The sequence below is a fragment of the Plasmodium malariae genome, assembly GCF_900090045.1.
Source record: "Plasmodium malariae genome assembly, chromosome: 9".
Classification (NCBI taxonomy): domain Eukaryota; phylum Apicomplexa; class Aconoidasida; order Haemosporida; family Plasmodiidae; genus Plasmodium; species Plasmodium malariae.
Genome location: NC_041783.1, coordinates 1,021,141 through 1,040,814, shown reverse-complemented (window position 1 = coordinate 1,040,814; position 19,674 = coordinate 1,021,141). Strand labels below are relative to the sequence as shown.

General features: G+C 24.3%; 3 protein-coding genes across 3 annotated transcripts; 1 reads left to right on the top strand and 2 right to left on the bottom strand.

Moving 5' to 3' along the window:
* Window positions 1-1,034: 1,034 nt before the first annotated feature.
* Window positions 1,035-6,673, bottom strand: CDPK6 (calcium-dependent protein kinase 6, putative; the record flags this gene model as incomplete). Its single annotated transcript, XM_029005012.1, has 6 exons — window positions 1,035-1,079; window positions 1,270-1,410; window positions 1,655-1,731; window positions 1,910-2,231; window positions 2,530-3,473; window positions 3,691-6,673. The coding sequence occupies 6 exons, from the start codon at window positions 6,671-6,673 to the stop codon at window positions 1,035-1,037; spliced, it is 4,512 nt and encodes a 1,503-aa protein (XP_028861644.1).
* Window positions 6,674-9,512: 2,839 nt separating this feature from the next.
* On the top strand, window positions 9,513-10,175 carry PmUG01_09031900 (conserved Plasmodium protein, unknown function; the record flags this gene model as incomplete). Its single annotated transcript, XM_029005011.1, has 1 exon — window positions 9,513-10,175. One exon carries the CDS (start codon window positions 9,513-9,515, stop codon window positions 10,173-10,175), a length of 663 nt encoding a protein of 220 aa, XP_028861643.1.
* A 79-nt stretch (window positions 10,176-10,254) lies between these two features.
* PmUG01_09031800 (conserved Plasmodium protein, unknown function) lies at window positions 10,255-18,789 on the bottom strand (the record flags this gene model as incomplete). Its single annotated transcript, XM_029005009.1, has 22 exons — window positions 10,255-10,406; window positions 10,608-10,760; window positions 10,882-10,989; window positions 11,078-11,305; window positions 11,401-11,461; window positions 11,624-11,784; window positions 11,933-12,112; window positions 12,198-12,316; window positions 12,441-12,673; window positions 12,778-13,026; window positions 13,155-13,412; window positions 13,594-13,846; window positions 13,973-14,092; window positions 14,276-14,282; window positions 14,391-14,540; window positions 14,620-14,704; window positions 14,848-15,381; window positions 15,607-15,805; window positions 15,965-16,297; window positions 16,470-16,664; window positions 16,862-17,547; window positions 17,872-18,789. The coding sequence occupies 22 exons, from the start codon at window positions 18,787-18,789 to the stop codon at window positions 10,255-10,257; spliced, it is 5,382 nt and encodes a 1,793-aa protein (XP_028861642.1).
* Window positions 18,790-19,674: the final 885 nt, after the last annotated feature.

The window sequence follows — 19,674 nt, the reverse complement described above, 5'->3', positions numbered from 1 at the left end:
ACAAGATACTAAAGACGTTTTTCATTTGTTTTCTTTTTTTTTACTCTTTCTATTCGTTGAAAAATAAATATGGGAAACATTTACATCAAAAAATATATATATATATTACACATTCTAAGAAAAAATGTGTATACATTACATGCGCATCTAACACAAAGTGTCAAATATGTCTATTTTTACACTATGATCCTGTTATCCATAGTATAACTCGAATTCTATATAACATAAAATTATATGCAATAGCACAAACATCTGTAATTTTAAAATATTTTAAATGTAATATTGAGCGTTTAATGTATATTTTTTTGCTTATATGTTTATTTATTTATATGAGTATTTGTTCATATGTGCACATGTTTATATATTTATTTATATATATGTTTAACCTTTTTTTTTTCAGTTATTTAAACGTTTCATTATATAATGTATAAAATACTTTACTAAAAAATACAGATGCAAAAATATAAAGGTATATAGGCACATATTAACTTTTGCTTTTCTACTATTATAACAAGAGTCATGATCAATTTTCATAAAAAAAATTAACATGTGGGTATATTTAAAAATGTCTATGCAATAATAAGTACATGCATATATGTGTTAACAATAAATGCAGTATTAACGTGGGATGTTTTAAATAAAATTTTGAAAAATTAAACAAAAAAAAAAAAAAAAGTAAAAAAACAAAGGGAGGGGTGGGGAAAAAATGATAACGCATAAAGACAAACGAATTATAAAATATATATTATAAATATTAAATAATAACATATACATAAATACCTTATTAATTAAATTTTAAACTATAAAAAATGTATGATTTAAAAAAAAAAAAAAAAAAATTAACGAGCTGACACTTCTTTAGGGATTCAACGTGGAACGCACAAATGAGTATTTTCACATATGTATAAAATAAGGGCTAACGTAATATGTAAAAAAAGGTACATCTTGCGTTTCAGTTTTTTTGTTTAAGTCCTTTATGAATTTTCGCCTTATTGTTAGCCATCTTTTTTTGTGTTTGTTACTTATACGTGGGTCTAAAATGTGCTCAACAGATATTCTTTAAAATCAGGGAAGCTTATCTACAAGAAGAAAATAAGCATTAGTTACAAAGACAGGATTTATTAGTATAATTATTCAATATTCTTTCTTTCTCTCTCTATCTCTTTGTTTTTTTCCTTCTTTTTCTTTCTTTTTTCCCCTTGCTTTCACTTCTTTCTCTTTTTCTCTTTGTTTAAAAAAAAAAAAAAAAAAAAAAAAAAAAAAACTTACTTTATTTATCCTTTTATCCTTAGATAAATCCCTTTTTATGCTAAACACAGATGAAAAAAAATTGTCAATATCGTTACTATCTATATCCTTATCTTGAACTAATGAAAATATATCGCTTTTGCTAATATATCCGTCTTCATCCTGAAGAATTAAATTAGTGCAAGCATTTTATTTTATTTTATTTTTTTTTTTTTCTAAGTACATTTTTATGAGCATATAAAAAAATAGAGGAGTAATAAAATTCATAAAACAAAAAAATAATTGGAAATTTTAAATATCTGTCTATATACATAATGCTAAATTGCACCTTTGTATGTAATAAATTCATATACATATATATATATATATATATGCACGAGTACAGAAAGTATGCAATATTAGCAACCTTATCTATCTTATTGAAAGCAGCTTTTAAAAATGTGGATTCGATATTTTTCCATCTATAACAACCGGCAATAAACTCTAAAAAGGCGAACGGTTAAGGTGTGAATACATAGGTATCTATACATATATATATGTGAATCTATTGAAGCATATTTATGTGTATATTTATTCTAAGAGGTTCAACGGACAGCTGAACGTGCGCGAATAGAGATGCATAAACTATACATATAAACACATGCACATGTAGTAAATATACCAGTATAAGTTATGCTTCCCCTGTCATTAATATCGAGTGCTTGAACAATTCTATTAATGTCCCATTTTTTTATTCCTGCATTTGATAAAACTGTGTAAATTTCTCTATGACTAAGTGATCCATTGTGATTCGTGTCTATTTTAAAAAATAGCTCATTAATATATTTGACATTATTATTTATGATGCTTAATTCATGAGCCATTATATTAACTATAATATTTCTTATGTTTGAATGCTTCATGTATGATTTTATATTATTCATTGTTCCAGGGGAAATTTCAACTGGATCGAGGTATCCTTGAAACCACGGGTGATGCAAAAGCTGTAATGTAGTAGCAGCAGGAGGAAAGAGAAAAAAAAAAAAAAAAAAAAAAAATATATATATATATATATATATAGAGAGAGAGAGAGAGGTGAGAAATAAAAAAAGATTAATTTTACATATTTACACAATTTATATATATCTAGAATAATCGCACGTATACCCTTATACATGCATACATACAATATATACACATATACATATATGTGGAAGGTGAGAGAGGAGCGAGAATGTGCATAGAGACACTGCTCCGAAACAACACTGCGACGTGAACGTTTTGGTGAATATTAATTTTTACCACTGAAGCCATAGGTCTTTTTTTATGATCCTTTTCCAACATAAGTTTTAATATATGTAATGCTGGTTGGGATAATTTCTGCTTTAAAGATTTATAATTGGGTTCATCTTTAAACACACTATGTTTCACTTGTTCATATGTAGTACCTGAAAAAGGTAAATTTTTGGTAAATAAAAAAAACATTATTACTCCTGCAGACCATATATCACATTTAATGGTAATATTTTTTTTAAACACCTCTGGTGCCATATACAAAACTGTTCCTGCTGCTGTTTTACTGACTCCTTCCGATTTATTAATTAACTCTGCTAGACCAAAATCAATGATTTTTAGAGTATCATCCTCCTTTGTTTTAAACAAAATATTTTCTGGTTTTAAATCTTTATGAGCTATATTATTACTATGCATATATGCTATTGCACATAAAATTTGAAACATTATATTCTTTATATACGCTTCATTAAAATTTTCTGATTTTCTGATTTTACTCATTAACTCACCACCTTCACATAACTCCATAACAATATATGTACAATCTACATTTTCATATACATCAAAAATTTTTATTATATTGGGATGATCTAAATATATTAACACATTAATTTCTTCATTTATTTTAATATTTTTCATATTTTTTTTTTTTAATATCTTAACAACTTTGTAAAGCTTACAAATATTGTCTTCAACTAAATGTACTTCACCAAATGCTCCACATCCTAAAATTTTCTTAAAACTTAAATAATTATATATAGATGAATAATCATATCCACCTAATTTTTTTCTACTTATAATACAGTTCCTTTTTATTTTAAAATTCTTCGTTGGATAATATTTCTTCTTTATTTGCTTTAACAGATCCCAGTACATTTGACGAAAGTCGGTGTAATTCATACTGTTATTCTTACTGCTATCATAATCTTTATAAACAATGGATAATATATTTTCTTTAAAAAAAAAAAAAATATAGCAAAAAAGGTGTTCAACTAATAAAAGTACACGTGTTCACATGCATATATGTAAATGTACATACACGCAAATATGCAAGTGTACTACACATGTATATATATATATATATGTAAACATGTGGCAAAATTTTTTCTCTATAATTCCTTTATATGTAGTACATACACAACGATATACATATTATTTTTTTTTTTTTACTATCGACAGGAGGGAGCTCCAAGTTATAGCACATCTGTTGAATCAGCGATTCAATCTCACTAAAATGAAGAAAATTTTTATTTTTAACATCAAATTGTTGAAATGTTGCTCTGGCAGACTTTTCGAAAATTTCACTATTTTTCAAAACTTTATCTATTTTGCTTTTTATATAAAAGGGTGTAACTATAAGGTCTTCATTGTTTTCATTTTGTTTCTTTAATTCATTATTCTCAATCATCTTTTTGCTTAGTGTTTGATTTATTTTAACTTCTAAATCTTCTTCCTTCGTACTTAATTTCTTTGTGTTGATTTCATTTTCTTTTTGTATCTGTTTTAATTCTTTCATTTCATTATCACTCCAAAAAATAGTTTTTTTCGATAAGTGCTGATGGATGGGAAATATGTTTTCGCTTGTATTCGGTTGTTCATTATTTACATCTAAACTTATGTTATTCGTATACGTGGGCCTTGATTTGGTAAAATCATCTTGATAATCTTTTTTATTTACTTCAAGATATTTACTATATTCACTTCTTAAGCACTTACCATTTTTCACACTTTTTTCTTTATCATTTAAATTATTTGAAAATTGTAGGTACTTTATTTTGTCTTTTTTATTTATTAGTTCAATATATTTTATATCATCTTTAATGTGTTGTGATCTTTCATTGCTTAATGAATCGTAAACCAAATTATTCTTAACTTTACTTTCTTCATTCGAATTATAATAGATTTCTCTTTTTAATTCTTGCCTGTTGTAATATTTTGCTTCATCTTTTATAGAAAATTGAAATGGAGTATTATTACTTTCATGATGATGTAGCGTATTCATTATTTTAGATTTTTTTGAATAATCTAAACTAATCTTGTATACATCATTTGAACTACTTACAGAATTAAAACTATTATCCCTTTTACGCTGGGGTGATAAAGATTTTGCATAATTGCTTTTACTGCGATGAAAAAAATTTCCCAATGTCCCTGTATGTAAAATATCAATAAATTTCATTTTTAATTTATCCTTTTTTTGTTCTTGTTCATAATTTCTATGTTCCTTTTTTATTAAATTTTCTTCATTATTTTTTCTATGCTTTATTTTTTCTAAAAAATTTTTAATTTTATTTTTTTTTTTGTCTTCAACGTTACTGTCTTGAATTGGTTCTCTAGCATATTTTCCAGTATATTTTAGTTCTTTATATCCTGCCTCCATTTTTTTTATAATATAATTACTATCTTTATATGCTGTACTCTTATATAACGAATTATTCATATATTCAACATTATTTATCATTTCATCTTTGTACTTTAACTTAACATTGCCGCTAGTCGCAGCGGTAGTGATAGTAGTAGTAGCAGAAGTAGGTGTAGACGCAGTACTTCCAATGATATTAAACATAATAGTTTTATCATCCATATTATTAAAAGTATTATATTTATTTTTATCAATACATACATTTGTATATTTCGCACTAATGATGTTACTCTTTGATTTATTTTCTATATTACTGCTTTTGACTCTTGACTGTATATTTTTTCGTAAATCATTCTTCTTTAAATTATTTTGATTTGCATTATACATTGTCGCTAATTCCTCACTTTGCTTTTTTTCCATAGTTCTTAAATTATTTATATAACGATCTTTTTCATAAATCGACACGTTGACATCATAATTTTTATTATTGTTTTTTCCATTGTAATTTATAATATTATGCATAGGAACAATCATTTTATTTTCTTCTTTTTCATATGATATTATTTCTTTTTCGAAATTCTCATTTTCCCTCTTATTAGAATTTTCATTTTCTTTATATTCATTTTTTAAGTTAAAGTTGTTTCTGCGGTTACGTAAAGCGCTAGTACACTTTTGTTCGCTTTCTCTTACTGAATCTCGGAATGCTTTTTCTTCCTCTTCTTCTTCCTCTTCTTCTTCCTCTTCTTCTTCCTCTTCTTCTTCCTCTTCTTCTTCCTCTTCTTCTTTGTCTTCTTCTTTCTCTTCTTCTTCCTCTTCTTCTTCCTCTTCTTCTTCATCTTCCTCTTCTTCATTCTCTTCTTCATTCTCTTCTTCTTCTTCTTCTTCTTCATTATATTCCACTTCTTCCTTAGTATCATTATAATATTCCTCATATTCATAATCTTCATTCTCAGCATTTCCTCTACTCTGCCTTACTACACCGGTATTTTCCAAGTTCTTTTTTCTTTTTATTTCTTGATTATTTTCATCGTCATCACCTTCGTATGCATCTTCATCATCATCTTCATATTCATAGTAACTAGAATCCCCACGATTAAAATATTCATAATTATTACTACCTATACAATTTCCCTTATATTTTTTATAATTTTCTTGAATATAATTATTATTCCGAGTACTACTGCGCGCAATTCCTTTTTTGAAGTGAATGCCATTTTGTTTATTATATTCTACGCTTTTTTTATTTTTGTTCAAAAATTCCATTTTATCTGAGTCCTCCTCATTTAAATTATTTTTAAAACGTTCATTATTATACCAGTATTTCTTATATTTCCCATCTAGTTGGTTGTATTTTCTATCAGGTTGCACAATTTTCTTTTTTATACTTTCACTAGGATATTTACTAAATAATTTAAAATCTCGGTTTGTATAAGAACTGTATGTTTTATATTCTATATTTTCGTCCTCAACAAAATTAATGTCATCAAAATTGTCGTTTTCAAGTATATCCTCTGTGAATATTTCATTTTCATTTGTACCATATTGCATATTTTCTTTTGAATTTATATAAAATTCTTTGAATGAATTCTTAGTTATGTGCTCTTTCTTATTCAGGTTTTGAAAAGAATAATTTGTATTTGTTCTGTTTCCATTATTTTCTATGTCTCCATACAGTTCACATATGTTATATGAGTCTTCATGATTTCCACTCTCTATAAATCTAATATCCTTTTCACTTTCGTCTTCTAATATAGAATTTTTTTTTTTTTTTCTTTTTGCACTTACTAACATTATTATGAATTTTTTTATTATAATAATGTTCGCCTTTTCTTACATAAATATTTTTCGATATTTCAAAAAACATATTTTATGTAAAAACGTAAAAAATTAGAAAAGCTTTGAAAAAAAAATTTTAACCAAAAAAAAGCAAAGGTAGCAGGTATATATATATATATATACATACATACGCATTGTGCATTCTATAATTCAAGAAATTTTTTACGACTCTTAAAAAAATAAATGATGTAAGCAAAAAAAAAAAAAAAAAGAGGTTAAGAGAAATTCGCTCCGTTGTTCTTGGAAAATCATCGAAAAAATATTTTCCACTAAATAAAAATAAAGGTAATCTTTAACTTAAAGATAAAACATTTCACACTACGACGCACTACATATTGTAAAAATTCTAAATTGAGTATATTTGTAAAATTATAAACGCCTTCACTTGTTTTATTTTTTCATTCTTCCATCGATAGTTCTTATATTTTATATGAAGAAAAATATTAAGTACTCATAACTTACAGACTTATGAAAAAGGATAAAATGAGGAAAAATAAATACATTCCATCTCTTATAGGTGAATAAATTTCATAATTTGTACATTAAAATTTTTTTTTTTTTTCTTGTTATTGTAGAAAGTAATTTTTGTATCCTAAAACTATAAAAAAAAATTATACAAATATATATATGTATATATTAACCTTAAAACATATTGCAATAACAATGCACATTTACGTTTAGGAATTAATAAAAAGTATCTACCATGTAATGAATTATTGACCGTACACACTATAACAATTTTTGGTTGGATATAAAATAAATGGATCACCAAAATATTAAAACTGAATTAATAAATAAATAAGTGGTAAAAATAGAAAAAATAATAAATACAATTTTGAGATAAAAATGTTGGCGCTTGTGACTTTAAGTGCTTAAAAAAATATAGATAGCAGTATAAAACAAAAAAAACTTTTAGAAATTATATATTATTTAAAAGGAGTAAAAAAAAAGAATTTAGGTTAAATGTGTTGCTAATGTGAAAAATGTTTATAATACGCTAGTAATGCATAAACAAAAAAATGAGGTTTGTGAATATGGGAATTATAATAATATTCACATGTATGTTTGTGTATATAATGTGCATATGTATGTTTATATGTATGTGTATATGTATCTATATGTACAATATTTATACATATATATATATATATACACTAGTTAAATTTTCTATACATTCAATTACAAGATTTAAAAGAAATGAGATTTTGTTACAACGAATATAACCATTTGAGAGATTGTGGTAATATTAATAATAAAAAGTAAAAAAATAAAAAAAAAAAGTTGCATTAATCCCTTACAGTATCACCTCATAATTTTAAAATAAAAATTATATAGATTTATATACACAAATTTTTTTTTTCATCATTTTAAGGAAAAGTCATTAACATATATTTCCACTAAATTTTTTTTTTTTTGTTTTCGTTTTTTTTTTTAAATTTTTTTTTTTGTTTGTCCTTATTCCAACATTTAAAATGAAAATGTTTACCCCTCCATAAATTTTAATTTTCCTGTTGAACAAATAAAATAAAAATTAATTAAAATTTAGAATTCCACTTAGTAATTCAAGATTATTTCGATGTTTGCCTTTATGTTTTTTTTGTTCTCATTTCTATAATGGTCTAATTTTTTTTTTTTTTTTTTTTATAGTGTTGATTTTCCTGTACAGTTCATACTTTTTTTTTTTTTTTGTATGCATGTGTTTGTAGGATGGCTTATTTAGCCATGTTCATTTTTTTTTTTTTTTGTTATTTTTTTTCCTATTTTCTTTTATAAATTTTTAATATTTTTATTTGTACAGCCATGTGAATGTACATATAAATATATATATATATATATATATATATATATATATTTATAATACATTCATAAATAAATACATATTTACTTTTTTTTTTTTTTTTTGGTATATCTTGTGTGCATATTACATATATATCTCTGTGTGTGGTTACAAGCTATTTTTTATGTAACTGTAAAATGAAGATTAAGGTTTTTGCTTTAATGTTTTACTTAATTTTCTTCTTCTTATGAAATCGTTTGTATATAGGTGAATGATAGAAAGGTGTTTTGTTCGTGAATTAAATGACAAAAATATACGAACATAATATAGCAAAGGTATAAGAACAAAATACATAAGTATTACAAACAAAATAAAGAAGAAGTATACGAACAAAAAACATCAGAAATATGTGATCAAAGTAAAACAAAAATGACTTAAACAGGAAGATGGCCTATTGTATTCGCTAAAATTAATAATTCTTTATAAAAACAGATCATTTAGTAAATATATGAACCCTTTCCGATGAAATGAAACAGAAAAATTTAGATATGAATTATGTGAAGGATATAAAATTTTTTAAGAGTAAAATTTAATATTAAAAAAACATTGAACACTTAACCGTTTGGAAAATAAAAAAATAAACGCTCATTTTTCAATACACACATGCGTAAAAAATAATTTTGTATTATGCATTCAAAAACAGTTACAAAGATATTTATAACACATATATATTTATGAGAATAAACATTATTAGTAATTTAAAAAAAAAAAAAAAAAATCATGTTACACATTTTCCCCCCTTGTAATTAACAAAAATAAATATGTTACAATAATATATTAAAATAAAAGACATTCATGAAAGTATCATTTAAAATGAAGCTAAGTAAAATTTTTGAATTTATACCCTTTTTTTTTCTTTTTTTTTTTTTAAATATCAACTGTATTAATATTACATCTTTGAGGAAACATTTGCATTTTCAATACTATAACAATTCTCCTCATCAGAAAGGAAAATATATGATTAATGAATATGGATTTATTGGATTTAACAAAAAAGAATATCATTTGTTAACTTTAAATAAAAATAAAATAATTCATAATAAAGATATTATAAAAAAATATAATAATTTAAAAAATGTTTTACATATACAAGATTCTGAAAATGGAGGAAAGGAATATTTATACAACTCTTTGAATAAAGAAGACAAAAATTTATGGAATAGATTAACTTCTAAATTTGGGGTTGTATTTAATAAAAATATCTTAACAAAATTCTTCTGTGTGGGTACATTTTGCTTGGCATTATACCCGGTTTACACAATTTTACTAAATAAAAAAATTGAATTTATTATTAGAAATATTTTTAAAGAAAACTTATTTTGTCTAAATATTCCAAACAAAATCAAACGTCATTTTTTATCCATATCGCTTGCTGAATTCAGATCATCGCCATTTTTTCTTTCAACAATTTTGGTTTTATCATATTCTTTATATATTATTTTAAAGGTTTATATAGAAAAATATAGAGAAGCAAAAAGGATCAAGTCAGCAGTTGAGGATTACAATAAAAATAAAGATGAATACATAAATACAGGAAGAGATTCAACAGATGAGAATTATAGCTCAGATTATTACGATGATATAGAGGAAAATAATGATTTTAATAAAAATCATTATTAGCATTTTCAAATATGATAAAAGAATTTTTTTTTTTTTCTGTGTTACTTAGCTATGTAAAAGTTTTAATTTGTGAAATTTTTCAATCGAACTTTTTTTCAAGCATAATTTTTTCGTTTATTAGATTATTAATAATATCTGAAAATATATGTGAAAAAATATGGGATAAAATCGTCGGCTTCAAAAATGAGTAATCACATTCCACTTGAGAAATTAAATCCATCTTTTTATTTCCTTATAAAGAGAGAGGGAAAAAAGAAAAAAAAAAAGAAAAAAAGAAAAAAAAAATATAATAATCTAAATCGACTGCATCTTTTATTACATATATGGGTATATATGTGCATATATATGTGCATATGTATGCGTGTATGTATACATTTATAATTATATTTGCTGCATATATTCATTATCATTTTTTTGGTGTATTAAGCAAACTTGTTATTGTGTCAATTAAATCTTCCTTTAAAATACTGTCAATAGTTTGTATTGAGCACGCGCTTATATCAAAAAGTTGTTTAAAGTTCTTTTTAATATGTTTTTTAATTATGCTTTTAAACATCTCCGAAAACATACAACAGTATATGTCCCCTAAACAAATTCAGAAAAATTACAAATATTATATTAAAGATGTAATGCAACGCTTAAAAGTATAAAAAAAAAAAGGGAAAAAAATGAAAAAAATTGCAGGAATAATATTATATATTCCAACTTTTCTGATATATAAATTTTTGCTTGTAATGGGCTTCTTTCTCCTTTTCATTCTGAATTTTCAGTTTCTCCAATTTGTCGAAATCAAAATAATGTCTTTTAAAAAATCCTTAGAATTGTGTGTAAATAGGTTAAGTAGAGACATTAAAGCAGTTGTAACAATGTATATATATGTGTGTGTTTGTTAATATTTTTACTTTTTGATTTGTCCTCCAATGGCATAGGCAGATGCATGTACTTTTTGAAGTACAATAATTTTGGGTAAACATTTGTTTGAATCAAATTCTCAAAATTACTTTTTTTTGTCATTGCATCATCACAATTACATGTAAATAGCTTAACATGAATATAAAAATAATACTTTGAATATTTTTTAATTCCTTGTTTAATTGGTTCTTTTAAATTGTCTTTTTTCACCGTGTCCTCTATTAATTAATTGAAAATTGTTTTAATATTATAAATATTACTTTAAAATAATGTTGTGTGTATCTTAAAATTAGCTTTAATCTATTTCTAATACCATTTTTAATTCCATACAATCGCCTAATTGCTTTTTGAAGCATGTCTCTATTAACGTTGTCCTATTTGCATTATATATATATATATATACATAAATATATTTACATATGTTATATATGCCTATTATACGCATGTATATTCAAATCATTAAATTAATGTATATATATCGTGTTAGCTAATAATAAACATAATTGAGTATTTTCTTATTTTTGAATCATAATTACATATGTATATTTGAACATTTTAATATTTTCAAATATTTTTTGGGAATGTGAGAAAGTCACATCATCGAATCTTTTCTCCTTTTTAACTTCATTTATTGATAAAACCTTATCTTCAGCATCCTTTTTTTTTTTTTCTCCTCTCGTGTCTTCATATATTTCCTCTATTTATTTAGCACAAAATAGTAAATAATAGAGGGAAAAAGGAAGTATTTTAATTATGTTTATTATGAATTTTTATCATTTATTATATTTATTATTATTTCTTATTCTATTTTTCTTTTTGAATGAATACAATTTTTTAAAACATACCAATATTCGTTTCAAAGGAATCATCTACGTTGCACATAACATTCCCATTTTCACTTTTCGTGGTAGAATAATCATCTATAAACTTTAACTCTATTTGAATATTTCCTTCAATGTCTAACAATATATCATTCAAAATAAAACTAAACCGCAAAATTGTTTGTTCACCTCTTTCCACAATTCCTATAATTATACAAAATTAAATAAAAAAAAATGGATAAAATATGACTGTAAAGAAGGGGACATTGTTTATTTTATTTCATTTAACCTTTATGTGGATATATTTTTAAAATATTTCCAGGTAGCGTATTTTTATTGGATATTTTGAATTTTAAACTTTTTAAAGGTGAATAATTTTTTATTATAACAATCCTTTCGATTAAGGAGCTAAAATTAATGGAAAAACAAAATTTTATTATTTTTATTCATTTATACGAAAACTTGAGTTTTGTTTGACTTTATCTTATATTAACATATCATATCTTTTTTGTCTTTGGTTTTTTTTTTTAACTTGGTTGGGGCGTATAAAATGCTAATAGAACTAGGAGAAATATAAAACAACTTATTTTGAACGTATATGTACGAATAAGAAGGGAGAAAATGTGAGCAGCTTGTCTTAATGTTTTGATTCTGAGAATCCATAATATATTTATTATTGAACATGTTAATTTTCTTATATGCATTTTTGTATATATCATTTGATGTGCTATTTAGCTTTAACTCTATTTGTATTTTATTTAACTCCTGTAAAAAATAATATTACCATGCAAAAATACACATATGTAAATATATATATGTATATGTACTTATGAAGAGTTAAAAATAACGTAGAGTTTTATTTATATTACTATATCCTTCTGCAAATGTTTGAAGTACGATTTCATTATCAATGTTTCATTAATTATAGATGGTGATAATCTTGAAATTAATATAAAGAGAGAAATATATTTTCGCCTTTTAATTATTCCTTTAGGATTTAAAACTATAAGATTGTCGTTTTGTTCAATTTCATAAAATATATCTAATTCACTATCATTTAATAGGTCTACATTTATGATACACTCATTTTGTAAGCCCCAAACGTGGTGATTTAAATCCTTAGGAAAAAGAAGAATTTTAAAGTTTCTAAGCAAATGGAGAGATGAGCACCCATGAATAGGCAAATGAACATATGTAAACATATATGTATGCGTGTATGCATGCATATATTTCTCCTTCTTCATACCTTTATATTCATCAGATAAATAGGGGGAACTTTAGGGTGAAAAGTTAAGGAGCATAAATTCAGGGGAACTACTTTTCCGTTTTCCACATCAATAATTAATGGCATGTTATGAAAGCCAATATATTTGTTCTTATATAGCAACGTAATTATTTTTGTGCCTTTTTTGTTTATTTTAAATTTTGTTGGATTAATCTCACAACTGTCTAAGCATCTCATAAAATTGCAAAACGTACTATCTACATACAAAATGTGCGCTAGCTGAACATATATACATATATATATAAACATATATAAATTAATATATAACAAAAATAAGTTAATTTTTCCAAATGAGTTAGTCAATATTTACGGATCATATATATATATATATATATAAGTACATACTATATTTATACATATAGTTAAGTGAAAATTTAAGATTTTTCTAGGTTTGTTCTACCTTTTCTTCTTGGTTTTTGACATAAGGGGGTAAAATAGGAAGAATATATGATTTTATAGTATTTATCTGAACGTTTAGTGATGTGTCCAGTGGATTGTACAAAACTATATTTACTCTTGTTATTTCATTTAGCATATTATTTCCAATGTTAAATTCTATATAATTAAATTGATTGAACAACTTTTTCATATTCTGCATCCCTTGGTTTTTCTTGTATTCTATGTCTACTTTGGAAATATTATCTTTTAAATATCTACAACATATTATTTTAATTGCAAAAAAAAAAAAAAAAACTAATTGTATAAATAAGGATAGACTTATTATTACGAATACTGTTGTAAAAATATAATGATCAAACATATTTACAGTAAAAGTATACTCATTAATTTTGTCTGCAGAAATCATATTCCAATATATAGATGTTGGGGTTTTAAAATTGTCTATGTCAATAATTTGAAAATAAGGCATAACCACGTTAACAATTATATCAACAGAACACCTGGAAGGATAGCAAATAATACAAAAGCTTATTTTATTTTATGTACATATATATTTATGTATTATTATTGCATAGGGTGTAATCTTTTTTTTTTTTTTTTATATTTCCCTTTCTTTATTTCTTTCTTTGTTTATTTATTTCTCCTTCTTCCTCTTCCGTTATTTTTTTTTTTTTTTTTTATACTTTTTTTCTACAAAAATGAACATTTTAAATATCGTTTTTGTTAACTTGAAAGAAATATATCATATATAATTTTCCCATACGTATATAATTATGTGAATTGTATTTTATATATTACCTCCCACAATGGTGAAAAATCGGTAAATGAAACGCCCCTTTCTCTTAGTATTAAAACTAACATAGAAATATTTATCTGAAAAGGCATTTATTACGTCTTCATTCTTCTTCATTATTATGTCCTTTCCTGCCTCTTTAATTTCCTCTTCATCTTTGAAAAAAATAAAATAAGTAAAATTTGAAAAAATATTATATCAATTTATGAATTAAAATGTACATTAGCAACATACCGAAAACTTTTGAGTTGTCTACTTGAACAATTTCAGCCTTAGTCTTAAAGTTCACTTTCACAGGATGTTCATTATGTATCCTTATCTAAAATAAATAAACGAAAAAACGAATAAACGAATGAACGGATAAATAAATATGTAAAGATAGAAAGAATGTATAACTAGTATGTTTCAAAATACGTTCCATTATAGTGATTTATTTAATTTTTTTAAATTTGTGTTCTTTACTTTTGCGTTATATTGTTTTCCGCAAATTATCGGTTTGCTTTCAATTATTTTAGGGTGGAGTGTCAGGGAACATTTTATTATATTAACGTTAATAACGAACTTCTTACAACTTTTCATATGATCTCTCATATTTTTTTTTAAATATGTAAACTTATTTTCCATATCTGTATCATTTATATATAATGCATAGGTGAAAAGTAAAGGTACAGATTTACTTAGAGTAAAGTCGGAAAAAGCTGATATATGTAAATTTTTCTTTTCAAAAGGTAGTAAGCAAAAAAAGAAAAAATTATATTTTTTTTCTTTATTAATAAGCGAGCTAGATTCTTTATTTATATTTGATTCTTTGTCTTCAAATTCATCAGTATCCTCGTCTTTTTCTTGTTCAGGAATATCTTTCTTTCCTTCTATAGTAATATTAACAATTTCATCTGCGTCTTCTTTAATCAGCAAACATAAAACATTTCTCTCGGTCATGTTTTCAATTGGCACTTTTTTAGTGCTTTCTGTCTCGATGCTTACGTAGGGTAAATTCTTTACGAAGCCGATGAAAACAATACAGCAAAATAGAGGTAGTATTAGTATTGACGGTATTAATAATGCTAATATGAATGATGGTAATAAACGTAACGATAATATGCGTAATACTAACATGCGTAATGATAATATATTAATGAAGACAACACTACTAGCAACAGACGGTGGAAATCTAATTAGAATTTATTAAAAAAAAAAAAAAAAAAAAAAAATTATTCTTACTATATTGGGGTCATCTCTGTTTAACACAACATTATTTATTTCATGTGAAACAAACACAGATATATACTTTTTCTCAATTCCGTTTACTACGTAGTATACTTTTATCTCTGAATGAGCTAATTCTCTTTTTTTTGGAGAATAAAAAATAACTACATTTAAAAAACTTTTTTTAGGTATATAGTTTATCAGGGGATATACTCTACAAAATAAATGAAAAAATTAAAAAATTTTAAATAGTTGTATTTACAATTTTTTATTACATAATATCTTACTATATTATGCTATATCTTACATTATTATATTATGCCATATTATTTTATATTATGTATTATTCTTTTTTTTGCACTTCCGTCTTTACCTTATGCTTTCAACATCACTTTTGAATTGTGTAAAATCGATGATTTGGGTATTATCGGTGCTATTTTCAAATTTAGCAATAGCATACGTGTTTTCTTCTTCAATCATGTTTAAGAATGAAATATGTTTTGGAAAGAAAAATAAACTGTGAGCTACATTTTCCGTCTCACATAAATATTTGATCTTGAATTGGTAAACAGTAACATATAAAAATATGGGTGGTAATAATGTTTTACTATTGCACTTTGTATAATCTTTGTTATTAGAAGGGAATACAATGCATTCGCATACTTCTCGAGTATATTTTTCCTTTAGGCTTTTTACGTTTTTAACTCTTAAAAAATGAGGAGTTAAAATATACTCATTAAGGGAACGAAATAGAAAAAGAAAAACATACTGAAATTATGAGTGGTATGTATGTGTGCATACGTGTATGTATGCACATATGCATGTATGCCCATATGTTGACAAAAAAGGGTCTATGCAATGAATCTCCTGATGGATACCTAAATATCAGATAACCGAAAGGTAACAGTTTTGCTTCTGAAGGTGTTACTACAAAAATACTTGATTTCTTTCTATTTACACCTAAAGCATTTGACCATACGCATGTATATTCTATTGGTGTTTTGTTTATGATCATTAAATCCTTTTCTTCGAATTCTAAAACTTCTAACTCCGTAGGAACTGCAAATACATCCCTTAAAAAATAACATACTCTGTATATAGCTATGCATGCATTTATGTATATACGTATGTTTGCCCGTATATATATATACATATATGCACGTGTAAATGCACATTAACACATAAAACATAGAGACGATGTGTTGAAGAAATACTAAGAGATGAGCATCCACTAATGGTTTAAAAAAAAGAAAAAAAAAACGAAAGCTACTTTTCATTTAGGTCCATTATTTCATTTAATATTTCATATGAGGAATCCTGATAAGAATCATATTCGACTGGAAAATCCCAAATATCGATATATTCCTTTTTTTCATAATAAGAGTTGTATAAGGTTTGTTTATCATATATTAATTGTTTATATCTATATATATGATGCATAGAAAGAGGACACATTTTATAATTTATAGAAAAATTACAGATTACATCTATATAAAAGATTTGTTTATTTAGGTGAACTAAAAAATACAATCTTTTATAAACATTTATAGGGTAAATACAATCACATGTTAAATTTATAGAATAAAAACTATTTTTCTTTATAATAAATCTTTTATTGTTTATATTAAAAAATGATCCTGTGCTTATACATTCTACATCTAGATCTATGTTTTCTTCATTTCGTATGATAATTTTATCATTAGCTGTATCTCCTAATTTCATATTTTCAAACTGATAAAGTATTTTTGAGAAATACAATTTTATATCTTTAATTTCACAAATTAGAAATAGTTCTATGCAATAATCATTGCATGCTTTAAATTGAATTATCTCAGTGTACTGATTAACGGGGCTGTGTCCGTTTATGTTTAAAATAATTTCTTCATTAGTTTTTCCCTTCATTGTAAACTTTTCATTTAAAATGGTAAAAATGTTATTTTCTTTGTGCTTTTTAACCTTTTAAAAAAGGAGAATATGGAAATGTGAAAATGAGTAAATAACACGTTGAAAAAAAGGAAGAGGTGAAGTTTACAGAATGAAAAGGACGTGAAAGAGAAAAAATTATTCAAGAAAAAAATAGAGCTTTGCACGAGCATGTTTACGTGAGTACACATACATATATATATATATGTATGTATATAAATGTATATCTACATGGATGTATAAGTCTAAATATATTCGCGAATCTATGCATATGTACATATATATATATATATATATATGTACATATGCATCACGTGGCCGTGAATGCTGTGCCCATAGTGCAAAGGCTGTAATTACCTCGACTTTAATCGGAGCACCTGTGAGATTCTGCAAGATGATGGTTTTAGTAATTTTTTGACCTAGAGTTATTTGACCAAAATTGATTATACTTTTTTTAAATATTTCCCCATTTTCTTTCCATAATATATTAATTTGTGGTAGCACAGAAACCCAATTCATCTCAATTTTTTTTTTTATTAAACGAACTTGTACATTTTCTTGATTTAATCTTTGAATAATATCATTTATAGTTTTCTCTTCATTCTCATAAGGATTCATAGTCCTATTTGATTTATCAATTTCCTCAGAAAAAACATGTTTTTCTATTTGTTTCGGTATTTCAATGATAGAACATGATATGTATTCCTTATATTTTCGAGGTACTTCTGAATATATGTTTATATGTATTGACTGTTTTTGATTAGCTTTTAAAATAAATTGAGATGGTTCTATTTTTATTTTTATTTTTTTTTTTTCGTCTTTTGATATATTTTTATGTGATAATTTGATGACAGTATTTAATGTACCTTGATTTTTTATCTCCATTTCTTCTATAGTTTTTTGCTTTATTACCATTTCGTTAAAGTTTAATACCGATGAAAAAATTACATCACATTTTAAAGGAGTAGCAGTTAGTTTTATAGATATTTTTTTTTCTTTCTGTTTGTCTTCTATTATTAATATATTTAATGTCTCACAAATTGTTTGAAAATCATTTAAGGGGTTCAGAAAACTTATGAAATAATTTTTACTTAAACCAGGACTAATATTTTCTATTTCTTGCAATGGGTAAGTAAAATAGGAACTTATTTGAAATAAAAATCGAAACCTCACTATATTCTTAGTTGTATTTTTTATATTTAACTTTTTTGTTACTTTTACACCTCCCTCATAATTATTAAATTCTATTGACGGGGAAAATTCTAGGCCGTACATTCTACAGTTTTCCATCTTTTCCAATACACAAATTTCTTTTTTCACTTGAGTATAGACATCAATTTATTTAAAAGAAAATGACTCCAGGTGAAACAGCGTATACAACGACTGTATAGAATTTTTTTTTTTTTTTTTAAATATTTTACTTTTTAACTTTTTTTCTCTTATTCTTTTATTCTTACTTTTTTATATTTCAAATTATGATCTATTTTTTACTAAATTAGGAAGGAAATTATTCTTGTAATATTTATATCTCTTTTTTTTTTTTTTTTTTTTGCCTGATATTCATTTTAGTAATTTTATTTATCAATTTTGCTTTGTATGCTTATTCATTATAAGAGAAAAAATAAAAAAATAAACGGAAAAATGAAAAAATGAAAAATTAAAATAATTTAAAAAAGGACCATGCTCAAACTGTTATTCTATCTTTTTTTTTTTTTTTTTTGCACCTCTTTATTATTTTCCATTGACAGCTCTCAAAAAGGCTATTTTTATTTTTATTTTTTTATTTTTTCAACTACTTCGTATGTACTTTATTACATTTTTAATTTTTACTTTTTTATAAGAAAATTTGCACATTGCAGAAAAATAAAAATTTTAGGAATAAACGAAACGAAGTTAATCAATTTTATTAAAATGTGAATTATATATTATGTTCACTTATTTGAAAGGGGAGAATTTCATAAAAGGGTTAACTAAAACAATGTGTAAAAAAAAAAAATATTTAAAATGTAAAATAGGTGATATTATAGATTCAATATTTCCTCTTTTTTACTTAAAAAATATTACTGGGACAAAAGTGGTACAAATATATGCACGTATGTGAATAAATGTACTTATGTGTTAAGACAAAGGGACACATGAACTTGATAAGAAGTAAGGGAT